General features: G+C 37.3%; 1 protein-coding gene across 2 annotated transcripts in view; it reads right to left on the bottom strand.

Annotated features, from left to right (window-relative positions):
- COG5 (component of oligomeric golgi complex 5) overlaps positions 1–23,346 on the bottom strand; it is a 283,839-nt gene that overhangs the window by 38,502 nt on the left and 221,991 nt on the right. For both annotated transcript variants that reach the window (XM_060020256.2, XM_060020255.1), the window contains exon 15: positions 302–412. In XM_060020256.2, the coding sequence (XP_059876239.1) occupies positions 302–412 (111 nt within the window). The remainder of the gene's footprint in view (positions 1–301; positions 413–23,346) is intronic.

Below are 23,346 nucleotides of genomic sequence, written 5' to 3'. Positions count from 1 at the left end.
TGGGTATAAAACACAAGTAATTTACCTTTAAATCATCTGTTCAATAAACTTAACTATACCAAGCAACCTTGAGGATCTACAGTTCATGTGTTTTAAACTAACTGTACAGACAAAAAGTCATACAAACAACAGAGGCCAGGATCAGACTGTTTAGAAAAAAGTTCATGCCTCAGCTTACTTTACAATCACATTTTCATTGTATTCTTCTGCAAAAAATTAAATAATAACTCATTATTGTCTAAATTTAAGGCAAGAAGAACTTGAAATTAAGTCAAAAGAACTTAATTAAAATAAAGGTTACCTTTGTTACCGATTGGTGCAACTTATATAGTGAATTCACTACTGCCACATTTCTTCTCTGCCCTTCGGTAAGAGGTCCAATCACCTGACTTGCATCTCCTTGGGTGGAGAGCTGTAAGAATTCAACACAAAAAGAAATTACCAAAATGACAGTTCATATTTACTGGGGGGAAGTTCATGGTCCCCTGAAAGAGAAAATGTTAATTGGAAATATTCAGGTCAAGCTTTGGACTTTAGGCATAGCCAGGTACCTCTGTAGATTTAACACCATGGACCTGGAAGCCTAATTAGTCTTGCATAGCAAGAACATCCTTCATCAGTACTTCATAGCTGGTCGACTCCTGAGGTAAGTGCAACCTAAAAGCCCAGGATGTGCTGTTATTTTGATACATCAGCATAGTATTTCTAGGGAATACCTTCTGCCAACAGTTTTTCTATTAAAAACCTGAGAAATAAGCCATCCAAAAAAAGAAAGCAGAGAAGGAAAGAAAAAAGAAGGAAGGGAGGGAGGAAGGAATAAAAGTAAACCTACATCCTATGTACATTTGACAGCCATCATAATAGCCTAATGAAATGAGTGGTAAAAAGAGGGTATTACACTCATTTTTTCGTAGATTAAAAAGGAAGTTGCTTAGGATTATACCATGTATGGATGATCAGTAGGAGTGGTACTAATGCATTTTAGGGAAAAGGACATGGAATTTTTACTGAATTAATCTAAAACTATTATAGTTCCATTTAAGAAAAAAATCCACCTACAAATGATTCTCATATTAATCAGGTTTTAATCCAATCCTCTATAACAATTAGTATTTAAAGGTCAATTAAACTTATCAGGAAAATAAAACATGAGGCAAGTAACTATACATATGGATGCACATCTCAAACATGAAAAATTGGCCTTTTACGGGAGAGGTGAAAATAAGAGCAACTTCCCTTTGTTACAGTGACAAAAATAAAATATGAGAGAAAGAAATACTGTTTTTCTTTCTACTCTCCTTTGATACACACACATAAATTTTCAAAATTAAATTCCCACTTTATCAATTCCTACTTACGGCAACAAAATACAATTTAAAAACATAAAAAACTGCATTTAAAATAAAGAGAATAATCCTTCATTGAAGTTATAATCCATGATGATGGCTTTAAGTCAACATAAAGTTTTCTGACATTAGGTTAAATAACTCCAGCTTATTTTGCCTTTCCTCATGGACAGATAGTTACCAAATTACAATCAGGTTGTGTCCTAAATGGTCATTTGTAAGTTAGTAGGCTGAAAAAAAAAAAAGCTGTATTTTTCCTGTAGAAACTATGTTAAAAATCAATGGTTAGACCTCAGACGAGCCCATATAGCCCAGTTTAATCTATAATGTGGTAAACTAATACTAATAGAAGCTCTGAGCTCCCAGGAGACAGCAGATGATGGGCTCCGAGCTATGGTGAGGGTGGGGAAAAGCTCCTGAAGCCACTTTGGAGACTACAGTGGCAATGGTCAGTGGCATCAATGGTTATCGTAGACTCAGGGGTTAGATGCTAAATATGTACCTGTCTATAATAGGCATTTAGAAACCATGAGTTCTAGCTGTACAATTTTTAAAAATCAATCTCTCTTCTCTTGAGATTCTCTCCAAATAATTTTGAAGTGATAACAAAGAAATGGGAAAAGAACCTTTCTGATGCTATCTTATTTCCACTTATTTTATGTATTCCATATTTAATAAAGAGACAGGCTCACTGCTAGAAAAGGATGGAGGTTATTTTATTGATAATAATTGATCATAGTTTTAGGGTTTAAAAGTATAGAAAGGCCTATTTTACACCTATCAGGATGCTATAAGAAAAAAAGACAGATAATAACAAATGTTGGCCATGATGTAGAGTAACTGGAACTCTTGCGCATTGCTGGTGGGATTTTAAAATGGAGTAGACACTCTGGAAAACAGCCTGGCAGTTCCTTAAAGGTAAACAGAGTGAAAATACACCCAGCAATTCGACTCTTAGATGTATACACAAAAAAAATAAAAACATGTATACAACTATTCACAGAAGCAATATTCCATAGCATAACAGCCTCAAAATGGAAACAACCCAAATGTCAACCAACTGATGGATGGATAAATAAAAATAAGATGTAGTATATCCATACAATGCAATGTTCCTCAGCAAAAAGAAAGGAATGAAGTTCTGATACATGCTACAACATGGAAGTACCTTGCAAGTAAAAGGAAGCCACTTACAAAAGGCCACATATTAAATGATTACATTTACATGAAATATCCAGAATAAGCAAATCCACAGAGACAAAAAGTAGATTAGTAATTGGAAGAGGGGTAAATGGGGAGTGATTGCTAATGGGTAGGAGGTTTCTTTTTGGGGTGATGAAATGTTCTAAAGTTGATTGTGAATATACTAAAAAACAATGATTTCTACACTTGAAATGGGTGAATTATATTTTAATAAAGCTGGTTTTTAAAAAGTATAAAAACAAAAATTCCCACACTACAAGGGTTATCAATGAATACCTTGAGAGCCTAGTGAAAACTAAGGTTAAGATTAGATGGCTCAGTTAAATAAATCTACAAAGTTCAATGAAGAAAATACTATAGTTACAGGAGCAAAACAATGATAATATAAAAGAACTAAAAATGAAATATCACTGTGCCAAAACCAAAGGACAAAATTTAAACATCAAAGTGAAAATATAACACTAGAAGATTGGAAACAAAAATAATATGCTGCTTATCTTGGCCTGACAGCACAGAATAGAATCAGTCCAACACCTCAGCTAAGTGGATCACCCTGTTTCTCTCCAGCACCACTCCTGTCATAAACTTTTTGGGGAAAATAATTTCAAACTTACAAAATGTTACAAAAATAAAAATAGTGCAAGGAACACCCATTTATGCTTTACTCAGATTTACCTATTGCTAACATTTGATCTCATTTGCTTTATTATTCATAGTCTTTCCTTCTCTTTCACACACACACACATGTATATGCATATATTTTTTTCTGAATCATACATACATTATGGCCCTTTGTCCCATTTCAGTGGATATTTCCTAAGCATAGCGCTACTCTTTTACGAAACCTCAGTTCAGTCATCGACTTCATAAATTTACATTGTTAACAATACTTTTATCTGGCATCTGCCATGTTTCCAAAAAGTTCTGGTTTCTTTTAGTGGGAAGTGGTATTAGAGACCAAGATCTGGGCCCTAGGTGTGTTCACTGCTACTTACTCCTGTAAAAACTCTTAATCAATTCAATATTTATATAGATGATTGCTTCAATACCTGGACTCTTACTTAGTTCCTTGTCTTCTTCCCCTTCAAGTTATAAAAACTATATAGTGAATTCCCATATAGTGATAACCTAGACTTCACGATTAACACTCTACAATTTGTTTTATATCACATACCTATCACCTATCTTCAACTCATTTTATATTTTTGATTCATTTCAAAATAAGTTTTAGAGATCAGTATACTTAACCCCAAAACAGTTAAGCATGTGTATAATTAACTGGAATTCAATATTTACTTCCTTTTTTTTTTTTTTTTTACTTTTAAGGTAAAATTTATATGTGATGAAATGCAGACATTTAGTGTACAATTCATTGAGATCTGGTAAACTGCTTAACTTGTGTAATGCTAACCACATCACTCCAGAAAGGTCCTCCATCCCACTTCCCACTCAACCCCACTCTTCTGGTTTGATAAGTCTTGGCTTTTAAGTGGGGCTACATTCACAGACAATATGGAAAGATATTTTTAACGAGTTCCAAAGACAGTATTTCACATATTATTCAGTCTTTTACCAGCTCCTGCTGCCTCCTGCTGTGTTCTTCTTGGGAAAAAATTTTTATTTTTGCTCACACATATTTTCAAAACCACTAAAAGTAAGGTACAATTTATTTTTTCTAACATTTTATTATGAACACTTAAAGACTTGCACAGTGAACACCCACATACTGACCACGTAGATCCTACAACATTTTATAACACTTGCTTATGTTATCCATCCCTCTATCCATTTTATTTTTTTAATATAAATTTATTTTATTTATTTATTTTTGGCTGTGTTGGGTCTTCATTGCTGCGCGCGGGCTTTCTCTAGTTGTGGTGAGCAGGGGCTACTTTTCATTGCGGTGCACGAGCTTCTCATTGCAGTGGCTTCTCCTGTTGCGGAGCACGGGCTCTAGGCACGGGGGCTTCACTAGTTGTGGCAGGTGGGCTTAGTAGTTGTGGCTCACAGGCTCTAGAGCTCAGGCTCAGTAATTGTGGTGCACGGGCTTAGCTGCTCTGCAGCATGTGGGATCTTCCCAGACCAGGGGTCGAACCCACGTCCCCTGCATTGGCAGGTGGATTCTCAACCACTGCGCCACCAGGGAAGTCCCCATTTTATATTTTTGATGCATCTCAAAATAACCTGAAGACATCACTGTATTTGTTACCACTGACTTCATCTCACTGATTAGTTTAATCTATTCTATATCTTTACATAAAGTTTTTTTGGGTATATGAATGTAAAGCTTTTTCCACTCAGCATAATGTTACTGGTTTTCACCCATGTTTGTTCCTTTTTATTGCTGTGTGATATTCCATTGTATGAATTTATCTGAGTTTGTTTTACCCATTCTCCTATTGTTCCTAGAATGTCTGCAATAAAATGAACACTAGACTTGGGAATCTAGCTTTTCTCTACCACTTGCTGAGCAACTGTGGCTTCGATTTCTTTATCTGCAACAGGAAACTAACAATATAGTCAAGACCAAAGTATGCTTTGTAAACTGTAAAATGCCTTAGCAATGTAAGGCACTACCTTTTTTTTTGGCTACGCGGCTTGCGGGATCTTAATTCCCCAACCAAGGATGGAAACTGTACCCCCTGCAGTGGAAGCGCAGAGTCTTAACCACTGGACCACCAGGAAAGTCCCAAGGCATTACCATTTTTATCTCCAGACAATTCTATGTCTGGTTCTCATTTTCTTCTCACTTATCCTTTGCTTAGTCCTTTCCCCTACAATCCACTCCTCCAAGCTCTACCTCACTCAGTACTGGTGAGGGACTACAGGCACAGACTAGGGCTGAGGAACTGGAAACAAAAGCCACTGAAACTATCTAGAGGTACAGACTAAATTATTTTGGCTCCTTTTTGCTTATGGTAAGAAAGCATCTTGTCCAGAGTAGGCATTCTCTATTTCAGAAGCCTCCAGCCATCTTCAGCCATTTTAACTTTTACTTTTTCAAGCTATTTCCTTCATCTGATCTCCTTAAAACTTACTTTTCACGAATTCACGTGTACATTCAGCAAGTAGAAGATGCTCATTAGGTAACTGTTGAATAACTGAAGGGCCAGAATAATGGTTCCTCATTGCTGCTTTTTCAAAGTTCACATTATTTGAGACGAATAAAATTGTATGGAGGTGCAAAAACACAGTTTTGGCTGTGAAGCATTAGGAACTAGGGAACTAGAAAGGTAAAAGCAGTAAGAGATTCAATATTCTAAACTATGAGAAATGTACATACTGGTGCATCATGCTACACTATTTAATAATGTAGCCTGGAAAGACGTCAGAAAGCAAAAGAGCAGCATTTGAGTTTTCAAACACACACACACACACACACGAAAAGAAAGGGACTCCCAAGGCTAAAGGAATCCTTAATAATTAAAATGGTTCCTATGTGCAAACAACAAGACTTACTATTCCTTTTTAAGTTTAATTATCTGAAGAAAGTATTTTTCACAAATTCTAATTCTGTACATCTGCTCACTAGGAACTCTGTGTGAATTCAATGCATGAGAAACAACTGAGATTAAAGTCCTGAAACGATGATAAGTTATACTGTTAACATGAAGAATGTTTTTATATAATTTTTAATTTGTAGATGAAATGACCCCAAGATCGCCCTAACATCACAGCTGAGGGCTACAAGTAAAAGAAATAAAACTGACGATTCAAGAGATGAGTTGGATGAGAGCTTTAAATTTCTATTCAGATAATCTACTGAAAATTACTTTTGGGGAAATTATAAAGTTGGTGATTTAGAAGAATGTCTAAAAAGAACAAGAAAATATATTACGGATTAGTTATGAGTTACATACGGTTAAGTTACTTTCCAGATATTATGGAAATACCACTAGTGTTCTATTTATCCGTAATTTCCATTACTGCTAAGAAATGTCAACGGTACAGGATAACTCCTTTTTATATGGATTTGGTCACAATTCTTCTAAACATTTCTTGCAATCGTATGTAAAACAAATGAGGAAAAACCTATGTATTAGAATTTCATAGGTTTAAAACAGAACAATGCGAAATGTATACTAATCTACAATGCTTCCTGAATAAAAACAAGTCAAAACATTTTTATATTAAATCAGATATTTTAACAAAAACTTTGAAATAAGCTCTGATCAACCTTCAGTTATGGTTGTATCTATGCTTATTTTTCTGAAAGTGGTGAGTGTATTTGGATTACAACTACCAAATTTTAAAAGGTAATGTCATATTTATATTACAACAAATTCTTTTGACCTAATGCATGCTTTTTATCCAATTTTGGAGTTCACAGCAAAAAAAAAATTACACGCAAACGGCAAAGTATTATTAATGTTTTTATTCTAATGGAGTGTATAAAGGGCAAATAGCTAACTCTCCAATTGCACCCCCCACCCCCACCCCCACACACAGAAGACATCAGTAATCAACTGTGGCCCTGTTATGGCCTCGTAACACAGTGCTCCAGGTAGCGACTACAAATCTCTTAGACACAGGAGATGAAATCTATTTGTAATCCCTGAGTGATGTCATATGAGTTTTCCTGGACATCTGGGCCAATGATTCTAAGGGTATTCTATGGTTCACCTAAATGCTTTCTAGGTCAAGAGACGCTGATAAGCAATATATTCCAAGAGCCTCAAAACTGCTGTATCCTTTCATAGCCCGCTATCAGAAATGTATCCTAAGAAAATAGTAAAGCTATATGCACAAGGATAATGTTATTTATAAAACAGAGAAATTGGAAAATACTACATGTCTAAGAATAAGAGAATAGTAGGGTATATGAAACAATTCACATGCTGGAACAAACAACAATGGGAGGTGCTTACGGTATAGTGTTAACTGTAAAAAAACAAACAAAAAAAAAGCAGATTTGTCTGTGCAGCAGTTTTGTCTCAGAAAAAAAACTGGAAAGAAATAAAGCAAAAATATTAAAAAATAGTATGAAGCATTACATAACGTGCAAAATTACCAGAATACTACTAAAAAGCACTGTAGAATTCCATACAATCTAAAAGGTTCATTTGTAGAATACACTTAGAAAGTGTTATACAAGATAATTTCCTCCATTATAAAAATGAAAGATGTACAATTCCATCCCTGAAAGATTTAAGATAATATAAGAAAATAAACTGCTTTGGTTACTGTTTACTTCCCCAAAAGAAGATTTCTGGAAAAGATAATCTCTTTTGATCTACTAATCTGTGACACAGATTAAAATAATTTTTATTTATATTTACTTATCAAATGCTTTCATCATAGATTACCTGGTTTAGAGTAAAGAATAAAAGAATTATAATTAAATATCACTTAGCTTATTATAACATGCCAATTAATCGCATTAAAAATATATACACACACACATTCACAATTAAATTGCTATCTAACATCCCTGACACTAAATACAGTTTGTAATACATTAGAAATTGAATTGCATTTGAAATTCAGACATAGGCATGTTTCTGCAAATCTATATAGCAGGGGACAAATCCACAGGTTTACACAGCAATTCTTCATTTTCCTGGCATGTCAACCTAACTAAACTTCCCTGACAAATAAAATTAATTTTCTTAGGTGCTAAAACTATCAGAAAATATTTTTATGAAAATCTCGCTACACTGTATGTCAATACTTTTCTGGTTTCATAAATAAGACACACTGAACTTATACCTTAAGAAGTCAAATTCTACTTAACCTTTGTATGTGTTCACTAGTGAGTGGTGTTTTTGTGCTATTACACATCTTTATTTTAAAAGAAATTCTATCAGAGCTTCGTAGGGTATATATGGCTGCTTGCCCCTTCACTCATTAAACAGCTTTAGGTTACCATATCTCTTGAAATTTTGTGTTTCCTTTTCCTTTTCCTTTAAATTTTGATGATTTCAAGAATCCTAATCTTATTCTTAAGGTGTCAGTTTCCCCTTTTTGATCTTATCTCCCCTCATCTTGGTCTAACTTGCTGCGAAGTGGGAAGCTAGAGGACTAACCACATGCAAGCTAGGAGACTTCCCCATAAATTAAGTTTATATTTTAGTGCATGGACACTGCGACATCAATTCTAGAAGTTCAAAGGATGTTTTTAGTTCTTTTCTGGTTCTTATTTATATTTCAGACAGTTGAGTTTGTCAAATATTTGACTACTTGATTAAAAAAAGAGGTGTTACTACATATTTGTCTAACTGAAAATAAGGACAGGTACATTCAACTACAGAATAGATTCAATGGTAATGCTACATCTTGACATCAGACTAAACCTTCACACAGATCTAATATCAAAGAGATGACAACTTGAGATGGGTTCCCTTTTGGACAATTAACATATAACTAAAAAGCTTGAAATCAAATCTTGTTTACAGACAAGAGGTGAGTAAAACCAGCACACAGGAATCAAATATAGCTTTGTAATTCAAAGCTGTATTGCTGAGACACCCTGTATTACTGTTAGAAGACCCTTTCATCAACCTACCTTTCTCATCAACCTACCTTTCTCATCAACCTCCTCTATATCTTTTCCCAAGCTCCTGTCCTTTATGTCAAAAACTCCAACCGGCACATGGGATTTGATAACTACAGTGGGTAGGGAAGGCAAACACAATTTGCTAGGAATGGATCACTTGGAGTTTTTACTTTTTTTTTTCTTCAAAGAACCTTACGCTTTTGAACAACAGATGGAGTTTCCACCTACCCATGACTGATCACTGGCTCCTAAAACACCGGCCTTGTTAATTTAACTTAGAATCATAAGTCTGTATATTAATTCTTTGAAGAAGAGAAAACGGTTCGTTGTCAGGTATACTGACCTTTTCCATTTTCCAATAATGAATACTAAGACTAATTTACTAATCAACAAGAAAACTCTTTTCATATACATATATTATAGAGAATAAGACCCCTTTGATTCAAGGTAATTTAGGTTTCATACACATTGAATTTCAAACCACAGAATTTCCAAAAGAAATAAGTTTATTACCCTTAGGGATACAGACAAACTAAAATCTCAGAATCCCACTATTAAGGCCTAAGCTAGTCAAAAATTTTTAAAAAATAATTAGTAGTTTATACATTTGTATATAGACTAGTACTTTCACAGTTTTTGAGATATAAATTCTAATGCAATTAAACCTATAATCTTGTATGCATTATTAATTTTCATAGCAAAGAAGTTCTTTATATATAGTCTAAAGGTAACTTTCAATTTAACTAGTCTTAATAATATAAAATTATTGGTTGGCCAAAAAGTTCCTTTGGGTTTTTCTGTAACATCTGATGGAAAAACCTGAACGAACTTTTTGGCCAACCCAATGTATTATTGAGCACCAAGCTAATGAGCCTCTCTCTAAATATTAATCTTAATAGCATTGTTTATAATGTCAAACCAGAAAAAAAAGGTTAATTACCTGATTGAGAGCAATGATTATCTAAACTACAAATTTATTTTGCAAAATCTGGTGATGTCATTCTATGTTTGTGTTTGCCACAAATGACTATGACTGTCTGAGAAGTCTTTTTCTTTTTTTAACATCTTTATTGGAGTATAATTGCTTTACAACGGTGTGTTAGTTTCTGCTATATCACAAAATGAGTCAGCTATACATATACATACATCCCCATATCTCTTCCTTCCTGCGTCTTGAGAAGTCTTAAGGAAGTAGCTCTGCCATTCTGCGGTGGCCTGATTGACCTCCTTAACCCCATAACTTCCCATTCTGCGAGTGGATTTGTCAATTTCTCTGTGAAATTCCATCCACTTTGTCTTATTAGTCTGAGGCTGTGTCGTAAGGTGTATCATAATTCTTATACCCTCCTAGTAAATTGTTCTTGTTCTCGTTTTATGACCACCCTCTCCCCAACCCCTAATAATGCTTTTTGCTTTAGAGTCTATTTTGCCTGCTGTTAATATAGTTATATCAGCTTTTGTCTAATTACTATTTGCCTGAAATATTTTTTCTCCAGTCTTTTACTGTCATTCTTTATATGTCCTTAGGTTCTAGGTACATCACACAAAACTAAATTTAATTATTAGTTCTATCCAACTTGAGAAATGTCACTGGCCAGTTTAGTCTATTTACATTTACTGTGATCAATGATATATTTGGAATCCATCTTACTATGAACTTTTTATATGATTTTTTTTTTTGCTTCTTTTTATTCTGTTTACTTTTCAACTTTTTACTGAACCGGTACCTTTCCCCATCAATTAACTTAGAATTTATACATTCTATTTCTCTTCTTTCAGTGGCATAATTAAATTGTTAAAATTCATACTCAACTTAAGTCAAAGAATCTATGGCTTTACAGTCCTCCTGAATAACACAAGCATTTTAGAATGGTTTCAAATTCATTATCCTTTCCTCATTGTAAGCTTTGATGTGGACTTGTATTTTAGGGGGTGTTTTTGTTTGCATGTCCCAAACTAGTCACTATTATTTCTTATTTTATGAGACTAAGGCTTAGAATTACCTACATATTTACCAATTGTTTGTGCTTACTATTCCTTTTTGCATTTCAATCCTTCCTTTAGAGTTAGATTTCCTCCTTCGGTGTTCAACCATGAAACGGCTTCCCTCTCACTGAGAGTGAAGGCCAAAGCCCTCACTACATCCTGCAAGGGCTGGCATGATCTAGAGTTGAGGTTAGAGTTTCAAGGATATTAGATGGGCTCACAGGAATTCTAGGAAAGCCAGAGCATTTAGTCAGTCTCTAGTCTCCCAGTATCCAGGAATCCGGGCATATAAGCAAGACTGAAAAGGCAGAGTGCTTAGAACTAGAGGCCCTGGGCAGAAGGTGCCACTTCCCCGTGATATAACCAAAGTCTGCAACTAAAACTGCTTCAAACATCTACCAGACTTCTGTTGGCTTTGAAGCCACTTGCACCTGCCTCCTCAGCCCCACTGATTGTGATCAATCCCTTTGGCTGCTAATTAAATTCTTTCTTCTGTTAAAAACGTGCGTATCGTAAAAAGTGAAACAGAGCTAACTGGAAAGTATAAACTGAAAAACAAAAGTTCTCCCTGCACATCCTTAGTCCAATCCTCCAAGGTCATACACTAACACTTTCTTGTGGTCTTCTGTTTAAAAAAGGAAAAGGAAATAGAAAAGCCTTTATAAAACAGCATTTATTTTATATATCTATCTTATTTACAGGTGGGACTACTAAATGTAGTATTTTCACCTTCTTTTTCTAGCCTAATAATATACCTTGAGACTTTTCCAAATGAGCACACAGAAATCTTCACAAGACGACAAAGTATTTCTCTCACTGATTTGTAACTAAACTCCAAACTATTAATATTTTCTTGAAGCATTTTATTTGTACGCTTAAGAAAGGAAGGAAGAGGATCTAAACTCCCCGGAGTGCAATATTCCTTGTCATTACTGTTACTCTTTTAAGGTTATTAGAATGATTACAGTTAGAAATTAGATTTCCCAACTAAATAGGATTCTTGGCAAAGATAGGGTTTATATACGTTTTGAATTAACAGAAATGAAACATCTATATGCTAAGTGAAATAAATCAAAGACAAATACTGTATGATATAATTTATACGTGGAATCTAAAAAAATATAACAAACTAGTGAATGTAACAAGAAAGAAGCAGACTAACAGATACAGAGAACAAATAAATGGTTACCAGTGGGGGTGAGGGGCAAGATAGGCATAGGGGATTAGGAGGTACAAACTCTAACGTATAAAATAATCTACAAGGATATATTGTACAACATGGGGAATATGTTCCTTATTATGTGGGTGTAGAAGCTCTCAAATTTCATCCCTTTTTGGGAATTCACTTTTTTTATACTGTGATGCCCTAATGCATGTACACAATATTAAAAAATTAATAAATCTGTATTCTTTTTCTCCTGTTAACTTGCCTATTGTCAGTTTATTTCATAGACCCAGCCATCAAACCTAGAAGGGTGGAGGGAAAGTCTTTCTTCCCCTACATGTACATTGATTTTACAGAAGTCACATGTAATTCTAGAACAGGCTTTTGCTTTCATTGATTTTTCTCTATTGGTTTTGTTTTCAACTCTTTGATTTCTGCTCTCATCTTTATTATTTCCTTCTGTTAACTGCTACGGCGGGGCGGGGGGCGGGGGTGGCTTCCCTGGTGGCACAGTGCTTAAGAATTTGCCTGCCAATGCAGAGGACATGGGTTTTAGCCCTGGTCTGGGAAGATCCCACATTCCACGAGCAACTAAGCCCGTGCGCCACAAATATTGAGCCTGAGCTCTAGAGCCTGCGAGTCAAACTACCAAGCCCGCGTGCCACAACTACTGAAGCCCACGTGCCTAGCGGCCGTGCTCTGCAACAAGAGAAGCCACCACAGTGAGAAGCCCGCGCACCGCAACAAAGACCCAACGCAGCCATAAATTAATTACTTAAATAATTAATTAAATTAGGGGGAAAAAAAAGAATCCGCCTGCTGATGCAGGGGACACAGGTTCAAGCCCTGGTCTGGGAAGATCCCACATGTCACGGAGCAACTAAGCCTGTGCGCCACAACTACTGAGCCTGTGCTCTAGAGCCCCCGAGCCCCAACTGCCTGAGCCCACATGCCACAACTACTGAACCCGCGTGCCTAGAGCCCGCTCTCCACAACAAGAGAAGCCACCACAATGAGAAGCCTGTGCACTGCAACAAAGAGTAGCCCCCGCTCACCGCAACTAGAGAAAGCTCGCGTGCAGCAACGAAGACCCAACTCAGCCAAAAAAATTATAAAGAAAATTTAAAAAGAAAATTAAACTGCTATGGATTTAATTTGTCTTCTTTTGCCCTAGTTTCTTGAGGTGGAATATTTGAACAGTAATTTGGGATCTTTTTTTTTTGCCCCCCATATAAGCATTTAATGCTATGTATTTCCCTAAATTAACTGCATCCCAGGAAGTTTGATATGGTATATTCTCATGTTTATTTAATTCAAAATATATTTTTATATTTCCCTTTTGACCCAGAGATTATTTGAAAGTATGTTATTTAATTTCCAAATATTTGAGAGATTTTCCAGATATTTTTCGGTTACTTTGAGGGGAGGGGTCACAGACCTCTTTGAAACCTGTTACAACATTTTTCCAGAAAAAACTCATATAAAATAACATTTTGTAATTTCCTGGGGTTCACAGATCCCCTGAAAACCCTTCACAGAACTCCTAGATTAGCAATTCCTACCCTAAGACATTGAAAACTGATTTTTTAAAAAGGCTGTCCACAAAGGAGAAACATTTTCTGTAGCCCTATCACACTTTCCATATGTACCATTTTTTTAGGTATGTCTCAGAAAATAATCTAAATTGGCACAAGTTCATACTAGTGAGTTTAGTAAAAGTTGGCTGCCCAAAAGTTAGCTGCTATGTGCTTGATATAGTAAAGGGAAAAGACAATCAGTAATTTCTAAGATGCAAATGAGTTCTTTATACTCAAATGCACTGAATTTTAGTTTGCATCCTAACTTTTAAAAGAAAGTGTCTTTTTGTTTGTTTTGTCATTTTTTTCAAATTAAGACTGCTGTTTTTCTGCTGATAAGAGAGAGCAGGAGCACACAAGCTACAGGTAGACAGCAATACATTTTCAGCTTTTCAGCAGCTTGAAGTTACAACTATGTCATAAAATTCAGAAGAAATATGAGAACTAGCCTAGTACCTTGAAAGCTCTCAGAGGCTCCTCTGTGAAAACTGTCTTCCTCTATGGGTACTCCATTTGTCCCTGTTGTCTGGGGGTTTTATAGTTGCCCTTTCAACCATGCCTCCCTCCCGACCACTACCACCACAGCTCTGCAATTTAAAATCACGTCTAATGCTGGTGGCTCAGAGATCCCATCACACTGGATATTGCAAGAGCCAATCCCTGAGCGTGTTTTGGCTTTGGTTCCATTTGCAAGGCCATCTTGCCTCGTGTCACGCTAGGCTGATACCTATGGCAGCCCTAGGAGGTAAATATAGGTTTTCTTTCTATCTTATTTGTAAGTGTAGCTATATCTTTGTCATTATAAGTATTTGTATGACATTATAAGTATTTGTATACTAGGGAATAGGGTACTCTGAGTGAATCACAGCCTAACCCTGACTAAATGCTGACAACTTTCTCTCCCAGAAACATACTTTAAAATAGTATAATTTGAAGTATACATTAGAGAATTAAATTATATTCCTATACCTTGAAACAGGGATAAGATTATACCTTCTTGATCACTAAGATGCTTGAAAAGATATAAAAGCTCTATAGTTTTAAGATCACTTCCAATCCCGGTAAAAATGGACCAGGTAATTCAGATTAATCCTGTCAATGGCAACACCTAGAAAAGCTGAATTATATATTTAAAAAACCCTCATGGTATCAAAGTGCTAACATGGCAGTGAAAACTCATGGGGGCCTGATCCAAATGCCCAGTTTCTTTTCAAGTCTCTTATTACTTCTTGTACTTTCTGGAGTTGACATGGAAAATTCTATTTGTTTTATTTGTTCACATTCTGAAATAAAGGAAGACATAAATGAAAGTATATTTTGTAATGAAAGACATAAGGAAAAATAGGAGAGGGGAAAAATTAATATTATATGCTTGTGGTAACGTAAACAAGTTTAGGACAACAAAGATTCGAGAATACAATATATGATAAGGGAATAAATATATGTCATCAAATAAGGCCATACAGAAAAAGGCTCATAATTTTTAAAAGTAAATTAACATTAATTAAAATCATTAAGTAAATTATCATAGTAATGAATTTCTATCTTCTTTGGGCTATGAAGCTGATAGTCATATGCCATAAAAATTTCATACACACTTAGGAGTAAATATTTGCAAATCATGTATCCATACAACTCAACAGCCAAAAACCAGTCTGACTGAAAGATGGGCAGAGGATCTGAAAAGACATTTTTCAAAGAAGATACCCAGATGGCAAACAGGTACATAAAAAAGTGCTCAACATCACTAATCATCAGAGAAATGCAAATCAAAACCATAAAGAGGCATCACTTCACACCTGTTAAAATGGCTGGTAAGAAAAAGATAAGAAATAACAAGTACTGGAGAGGATGTGGAGAAAAGGGAACCCTGTGCACTGGTGGTGAGAATGTAAACTGCTACAGCCACTGTGGAAAACAGTATGGAGGTTCCTCAAGAAATTAAAAACAGAACTACCGTATGATTCAGCAATCTGAAGAAAATGCAATCACTATCTGGAAAAGATATATGCACCCCTATGTTCACTGAAGCATTATTTACACTAGCCAAGATGTGGAAACAACCTAAGGGTCCATGGCAAATGAATGGATAAAGAAAATGTGGTGTATATGTATAATGGAATATTATTCAGCTACAAAAAAAGAAAGAAATCCTGCCATTTGTGACAACATGGATGGACCTTGAGGGCATTATACTAAGTAAAATAAGTCAGATAGAGGAAAACAAAAGCCTTTGATTTCACTTATATGTAGAATCTAAAAAACAAAACAAAACAAACTCATAGATACAAGAGAACAGATTGGTGGCTGCTAGAGGTGAGGGGTAAGGGGTGGGAGAAATGGGTGAAGATGGTGAAAAGGTACAAACTTCCAGTTATAAGACAGTAAGTCCAGGGATGTAATGTACAGCAGGAGGACTACAGCTAACAATACCGTATACTGAAAGTTGCTAAAAGAGAAAATCTTAAAAGTTCTCATCACAAGAAAAAAAAAAGTTAGGCTGTGCACCTGAAACTAATATAATGTTATGTGTCAATTATATCCCAATACAAACAAATATTTTAAAAATTTAATACACACTATTAGGATTCAAGAAGGGAGATTAGGCCATTGGGAATTAAAAACAAAAGCTCATTAACTCTTTTTTTCTGTTGTCAAGTTCCCAACTTGGCTTTGTGATAGATGGCATAATCGGCCCCAATCCTTCATCTCTTTCTGCAGCCATATCTTTTGCTATTTAGTATCGCACTGTGGCTGGGTTGCTTTGGTGAGCCACACTTACGGGGCTATTTTCTCTCTCGTGCCTCTGCCTTCACTGTGAAACCAAGCTCAGAATAGCCTGCTGCAGGATTAGAGACATGAAGAACAGAGTATTAACTATGGTTAAAGCCAGCCTAGATCAGCAGCTAGCCTAGTGTGGAGTAAACCCAGCCAAAGTCAGCAAAGTCACCTAGCTGCCCCTCACAGGCCCCAAGACGTATAAGCAATAAATGCTTATTGCATGCAACTCAGATTTTGTAGCTATTATACAACAATTTTGTGGCAACAGTTAAACAGACTTTTGAGCAGACTTTAACTGACGACTGCATTTTTAAATTTCTGCTGAAAATATTTGCTAATTACAACACCATTATTTGACATTTCTCTCTGTCTTCACTATGGCCTACTGAATCTTAGACAGCATGACTACTTACTACTGACCTGACACAGCCCCCAGAAAATCAAGCTCTTATGAGTCTGGGAAGCAAGTCAGAGAGCTGTCTTAATGAAAAGAAGGAGTGATCCTAAAATACACCAACATAAGAAGAGAGGTAGCAAAGAGTGGAAAGCTGTCTGAAGAATCAAGAGGGTAGGTAACCCAAAGGATCAGTGTATTTGTATTACAGCTAAAGTGCGTTTGGTTCAAGAGAATCTACCGATACGTTTCCTCTGCTTGCGCCTAACATAAAAACTCTTCCAAGTGATTTCATATTTTTTTAAAAATCTTCTACTTGAATGTTAATAACACAGGCTATTACCATATGATATTATATGGAGCAGTATCCAAGTAGACGACATTTAAACCTGCATTAAACAATCCTTTTAAAACTAAAAAAGTTAAACTCCTATGTTTCTATATCATCATTTAAATATCACACATGCAGGTTTTCTTCCATTATAAGAATGTCAAGTCTCTAAACTACTTGTTAATTATACAAAGAATAAAGTGTATATTTACAAAGCTTTTAAAAAACCCTACTGTCGTCTAGAGCTACTGACCTCATCATACACAGCTACTGATCTGCTCAGAAGCTGAAACCTCCCCTTAAATGTCATCCTTATTATTGTTTCAAATGGTCTGCAATCTAATTAAATGCCAATCCACTTTTTCACAATTTATAACATTTGACATTTATATTGGGATTCTATATGTCATGCCCAGAAACCATCAGATAATAGTTATTATTAGAAAATGCCCTAACAATGTACCTTTTAAAAGGAATACTTACTAGTATTGTTTGCCTATAATTTTGTTATCACAGTAGTTTGTAAGCCTATATATTACCAAGGTATCGCAATAATTCCCTTATATAATACTTTAATTTTCTTTTAACATATAGAGAACAAGGAAAACACTGATTCAAACTTGTGGTTGCAAGGTCTAGTGACATGTTCTACTAAAGTTCACATTTCAGAACTATACAAATTACCAATATATCACCATTATATAATCAATTTGTTCAATCATAAAATATTATGATATATACATCTATAGGTGTGTGTGTGTGTGCATTTGGAATATAAAATTCTACTTAGTAAATTAATTATAACTTCACAGCTGCTGTCAAGACAAACAAGTAAGAATTCTTAAATGAAGACAGTCTAAAAAAACACTGATCTCATTTTCACGAAAGAGCACCTTGGAAACATACTAAATTAAATACATGTTAAGGAAGTAAACCCTAAGACTTATAACTCACATGTGCGAATTCAAGGCTAAATCCCTGTTATTTCTAAATTAAATCACTAAACCATCTAAACATCTGCTACCATCTGAATGTTCGTACCCTCCGCCCACCAATTCATACGTTGAAACCTAATGCCCCAGGTGGCCGGAGTCTTTGGCAGCTGATTAGGTTATGAGGGCAGAGCACTCATGAATGGGATTTGTGCCCTTATAAGAGATGCTTGAGAAGGCCCCCTTGCCCCTTCTACACTGTGAGCTCACAGAATAAAGACAGCCATCTATGAACCAAGAAAGGGGCTCTCACCAAATACCTAATCTGCTGACGCCTTGATCTTGGACTTGCCAGCCTCCAGAACTGTGAGAAATAAATTGCTCTTGTTTATAAGTCACCCAGTTTAGGGCATTTTGTTACAGTAGCCCGAATGGACTAAGACACTATCCATTAAGAATAGAGAAGTAAACTATGATACGTAAGTATACTATGCATGTATTAAAATAGCAAATATAGATCTCTATGTTATATTGTAAAGTGGGTAAGTAAATCACAAAACAATACTACTTAAGTAAAGAAAGAAAGATGTATTTGTGTTGTGGTACAAGAGAGTTTTTTTGTTTGTTTGTTTGTTTTTGTACGCAGGCCTCTCACTGTTCTGGCCTCTCCCGTTGCAGAGCACAGGCTCCGGACGCAGGCCCAGGGGCCATGGCTCACGGGCCCAGCCACTCCGCGGCATGTGGGATCTTCCAGGACCGGGGCATGAACCCGTGTCCCCTGCATCGGCAGGCGGACTCTCAACCACTGCGCCACCAGGGAAGCCCAACAAGAGAGTTTTAAAGCTTGGTCTAGACTCAAATCGGAGTCTGAATGCTAGTTTCAAGACTTGCCTGCCGGCATTGCACTTTTAGGAGTCTATATCGGCCAGGCTACTAAGCTTTCTCAGCCTGAATTCCCACTTTGTAGTGGCGGATATTGATACTTCCATTTCAAGGGTTGTTGTGAGATAAATGAGATAATACATTTTAATGCCTTGGCACAATCCAAGCAACTATAGATGTTTAATAATGGTAGTTATTTTTACGACCCTATCCTAACCTTAAAAAATGAATTCTCGGGCTTCCCTGGTGGCACAGTGGTTGGGAGTCCGCCTGCCGATGCAGGGGATGTGGGTTCGTGCCCTGGTCTGGGAAGATCCCATATGCCGCGGAGCGGCTGGGCCCGTGAGCCACGGCCACTGGGCCGGCGTGTCCGGAGCCTGTGCTCCGCAACGGGAGAGGCCGTGGCAGTGAGAGGGCCGCATACCATTAAAAAAAAAAAAAAAAAAAAAAGAATTCTCTGGTACCATTTAAGAGTCAGAAAGAAGGATGTAAGGATTTGTCCCTATAGAGCTTTAGGTTTTTATGACATAACTCTGGTGATTAATAACAAAGAAGACTTAGAAAAACAAATACATGTGTAATGATAAAATAATTTCAGATTATTATAAGCAAATATATGTACTATGTATATAACTCATATATGTTTTATTCTACTATATCCTAAGACATTCAAATAATAAGGTTGAAAAGAAAAACATACAGCTTTTTTAGGCATATGAAAGAATATATCCAAAAACACATAGTGAGTTTAGATGGTCATAAAGATGGTCTACACAAAGGATCAACTTGAGAAATCCTTTTACCATCCTTTCTCCTGATGTGAACTAAAGCTATAGTTAAGCATGTTAAATGTTCCGATAGCCAAGAAACTTCCACAACTAACCTTTAGGAAAATAAATTTAGGATTCTGGAAAGCTGCTCATTCTACATTTCAAGTTTTGTATTTTCAAGTTGCCCTTTTAAAAAACACACTGTTGTTAAAATTCTAGCTTTCCTTTATTTCACAGCTTAAACATTCATTAATGATATGATTTCTGTTACTTTTCAACCTTGTGGACTTGAGACTTAAATATCTCACCTACAGGGCTTCCCTGGTGGCGCAGTGGTTGAGAGTCCGCCTGCCGATGCAGGGGACACGGGTTCGTTCCCCGGTCCGGGAGGATCCCACATGCCGCGGAGCGGCTGGGCCCGTGAGCCATGGCCGTTGAGCCTGCGCGTCCGGAGCCTGTGCTCCGCAACGGGAGAGGCCACAACAGTGAGAGGCCCGCGTACCGCAAAAAAAAAAAAAAAAAAAAAAAAAAAAATCTCACCTACAGGAAGAACTGTCCCTTTATAGACTTATACCAAATTTCAACTAAACATTTCCACTTACAGATAGAGTAGATATTCTACTTTAAAACATGTTTCAGGGCTTCCCTGGTGGCGCAGTGGTTGGGGGTCCACCTGCCGATGCAGGGGACATGGGTTCGTGCCCCAGTCCGGGAGGATCCCACGTGCCGTGGAGCGGCAGGGCCCGTGAGCCATGGCCGCTGGGCCAGCGCGTCTGGAGCCTGTGCTCCGCAGCGGGAGAGGCCACAGCAGTGAGAGGCCCGCGTACGGCAAAAAAAAAAAAAAAAGAAAAAAAAGAAAAACATCTTTCAATCCTTCTCTCACTAAAGATTTAACACTTGGCTATTTTCTTCTAAATGTTTTCAGTGAAATAATTATAAAGGAAGAGGAATATGGTAAGATCAAAGAACAAAACGTGTCAAATTTAAAAACATAGAGGAGGGGCAGAAAGTGTTATTAATAGCCAAAACACAAGAGATGAACATTAGAAGTTACTTGTCATTACTCAATAATATTTAAAATAATAAACATATGATGCTGTTTGAACTGTTATTTAATGCTTAGGCTTTCTTTAAACATTAAAATGAAAGCAGAAAAGTAAAACGACCTTAAAAAAATTCACTTAAAAAAAAAAAATTTTAAGAAACTGTGAACCAAGATGGCGGAGTAGAAGGACATGCTCTCACTCCCTCTTGTGAGAACACCAGAATCATAACTAGCTGCTGGACAATCATCAACAGGAAGACACTGGAACTCATCAAAAAAGATACCCTCACATCCAAAGACAAAGGAGAAGCCACAATGAGACGGTAGGAGGGGCACAATCACAGCAAAATCAAATCCCATAACTGCTGGGTGGGTGACTCACAGACTGGAGAACACTTATACCACAGAAGTCCACCCACTGGAGTGAAGGTTCTGAGCCCCAAGTCAGGCTTCCCAACCTGGGGGTCTGGCAATGGGAAGAGGAATTTGTAGAGAATCAGAGTTTGAAGCTGTAAGGCCAACTGGCCCGAGGCAGGGGAACACAATCAGATTCACCGGTTGCATCAGAACGAAATTCTCCAGACCACCCAGTTCCAGAAACTGCCCTGGAGACATTCCGGACCACCCAGTTCCAGAAACTAACCTGGGGACTTTGAAACCAGCCCAGCCTTCCCGCCTTTCAAGGGGCGGGACTAACGGTCCCCCAGGATACCCGAAAAGACCACCAAATAAGGAATACCCTGCGCTCTCCCAGATTCACCACACCCCTTTCCCTTCTTCCCCTATAAAATCTTGCCCAACCCTCGCCCCGGCGCGACTTCTCTGGCCCCCTTTCTCTCGGACCAGTGAACCTCGCCCGGGAGCGCTCCCTAATAAAGCTCACTTGAAGCCTTCCCCTGTTTCGTGATGCCGTTTGTTAAGATCCGACCTTACAGAAGCCTAGTGGGATTTGACTGCAGGACTTCGACAGGACTGGAGGAAACAGAGACTCTAGGAGAGCACACACAAAGTAGTGTGCGCATTGGGACCCAGGGGAAGGAGCAATGACCCCAGGGGAGACTGAACCAGACCTACCTGCTAGTGTTGGAGGGTCTCCTGAAGAGGCAGGGGGTGGCTGTGGCTCACTGTGGGGACAAGGACACTGGCAGCAGAAGTTCTGGGAAGTACTCCTTGGCGTGAGCTCTCCCAGAGTCTGCCATTAGCCCCACCAAAGAGCCCAGGTAAGCTCCACTGTTGGGTTGCCTCAGGCCAAACAACCAAGAGGGAGGGAACTCAGCCCCACCCATCAGCAGTCAAGTGGATTAAAGTTTTACTGAGCTCTGTCCACCCACCACCAGTCTCTCGCATCAGGAAACCTGCACAAGCCTCTTAGACAGCCTCACCCACCAGAGGGCAGACAGCAGAAGCAAGAACTACAGTCCTGCAGCCTGTGGAACAATAACCACATTCACAGAACGACAGACAAGATGAAAAGGCAGAGGGCTATGTACCAGATGAAGGAACAAGATAAAACCACAGAAAAACAACTAAATGAAGTGGAGATAGGCAACATTCCAGAAAAAGAATTCAGAATAATGATAGTGAAGATGATCCAGGACCTCAGAAATACAAAGGAGGCAAAGATCGAGAAGATGCAAGAAATGTTTAACAAAGACCTAGAAGAATTAAAGAGCAAACAAACAGAGATGAACAATACAATAACTGAAATGAAAACTACACTAGAAGGAATCAATAGCAGAATAACTGAGGCAGAAGAACGGAGAAGTGACCTGAAAGACTGAATGGTGGAATTCACTGCTGTGGAACAGAATAAAGAAAAAAAAATGAAAAGAAATGAAGACAGCCTAAGAGACCTCTGGGACAACATTAAAGGCAACAACATTCACATTATAGGGGTCCCAGAAGTAGAAGAGAGAGAGAAAGGACCCGAGAAAATATTTGAAGAGATTATAGTTGAAAACTTCCCTAACATGGGAAAGGAAATAGCCACCCAAGTCCAGGAAGCACAGAGAGTCCCATACAGGATAAACCCAAAGAGAAACAAACCAAGACACATAGTAATCAAACTGGCAAAAATTAAAGACAAAGAAAAATTATTGAAAGCAGCAAGGGAAAAATGACAAATAACATACAAGGGAACTCCCATAAGATTAACAGCTGATTTCTCAGCAGAAACTCTACAAGCCAGAAGGGAGTGGCATGATATACTTAAAGTGATGAAAGGCAAGAACCTACAGCCAAGATTACTCTACTCAGCAAGGATCTCATTCAGATTCAATGGAGAAATCAAAAGCTTTACAGAAAAGCAAAAGCTAAGAGAATTTCAGCACCACCAAACCAGCTCTACAACAAATGCTAAAGGAACTTCTCTAAGTGGGAACACAAGAGAAGAACCTACAAAAACAAACCCCAAACAATTAAGAAAACGGTAATAGGAA

This window comes from Delphinus delphis, chromosome 9 (assembly GCF_949987515.2).
Source record: "Delphinus delphis chromosome 9, mDelDel1.2, whole genome shotgun sequence".
In the NCBI taxonomy this organism is placed as follows: Eukaryota; Metazoa; Chordata; class Mammalia; order Artiodactyla; family Delphinidae; genus Delphinus; species Delphinus delphis.
This window is presented reverse-complemented; position numbering and strand designations above follow the sequence as displayed.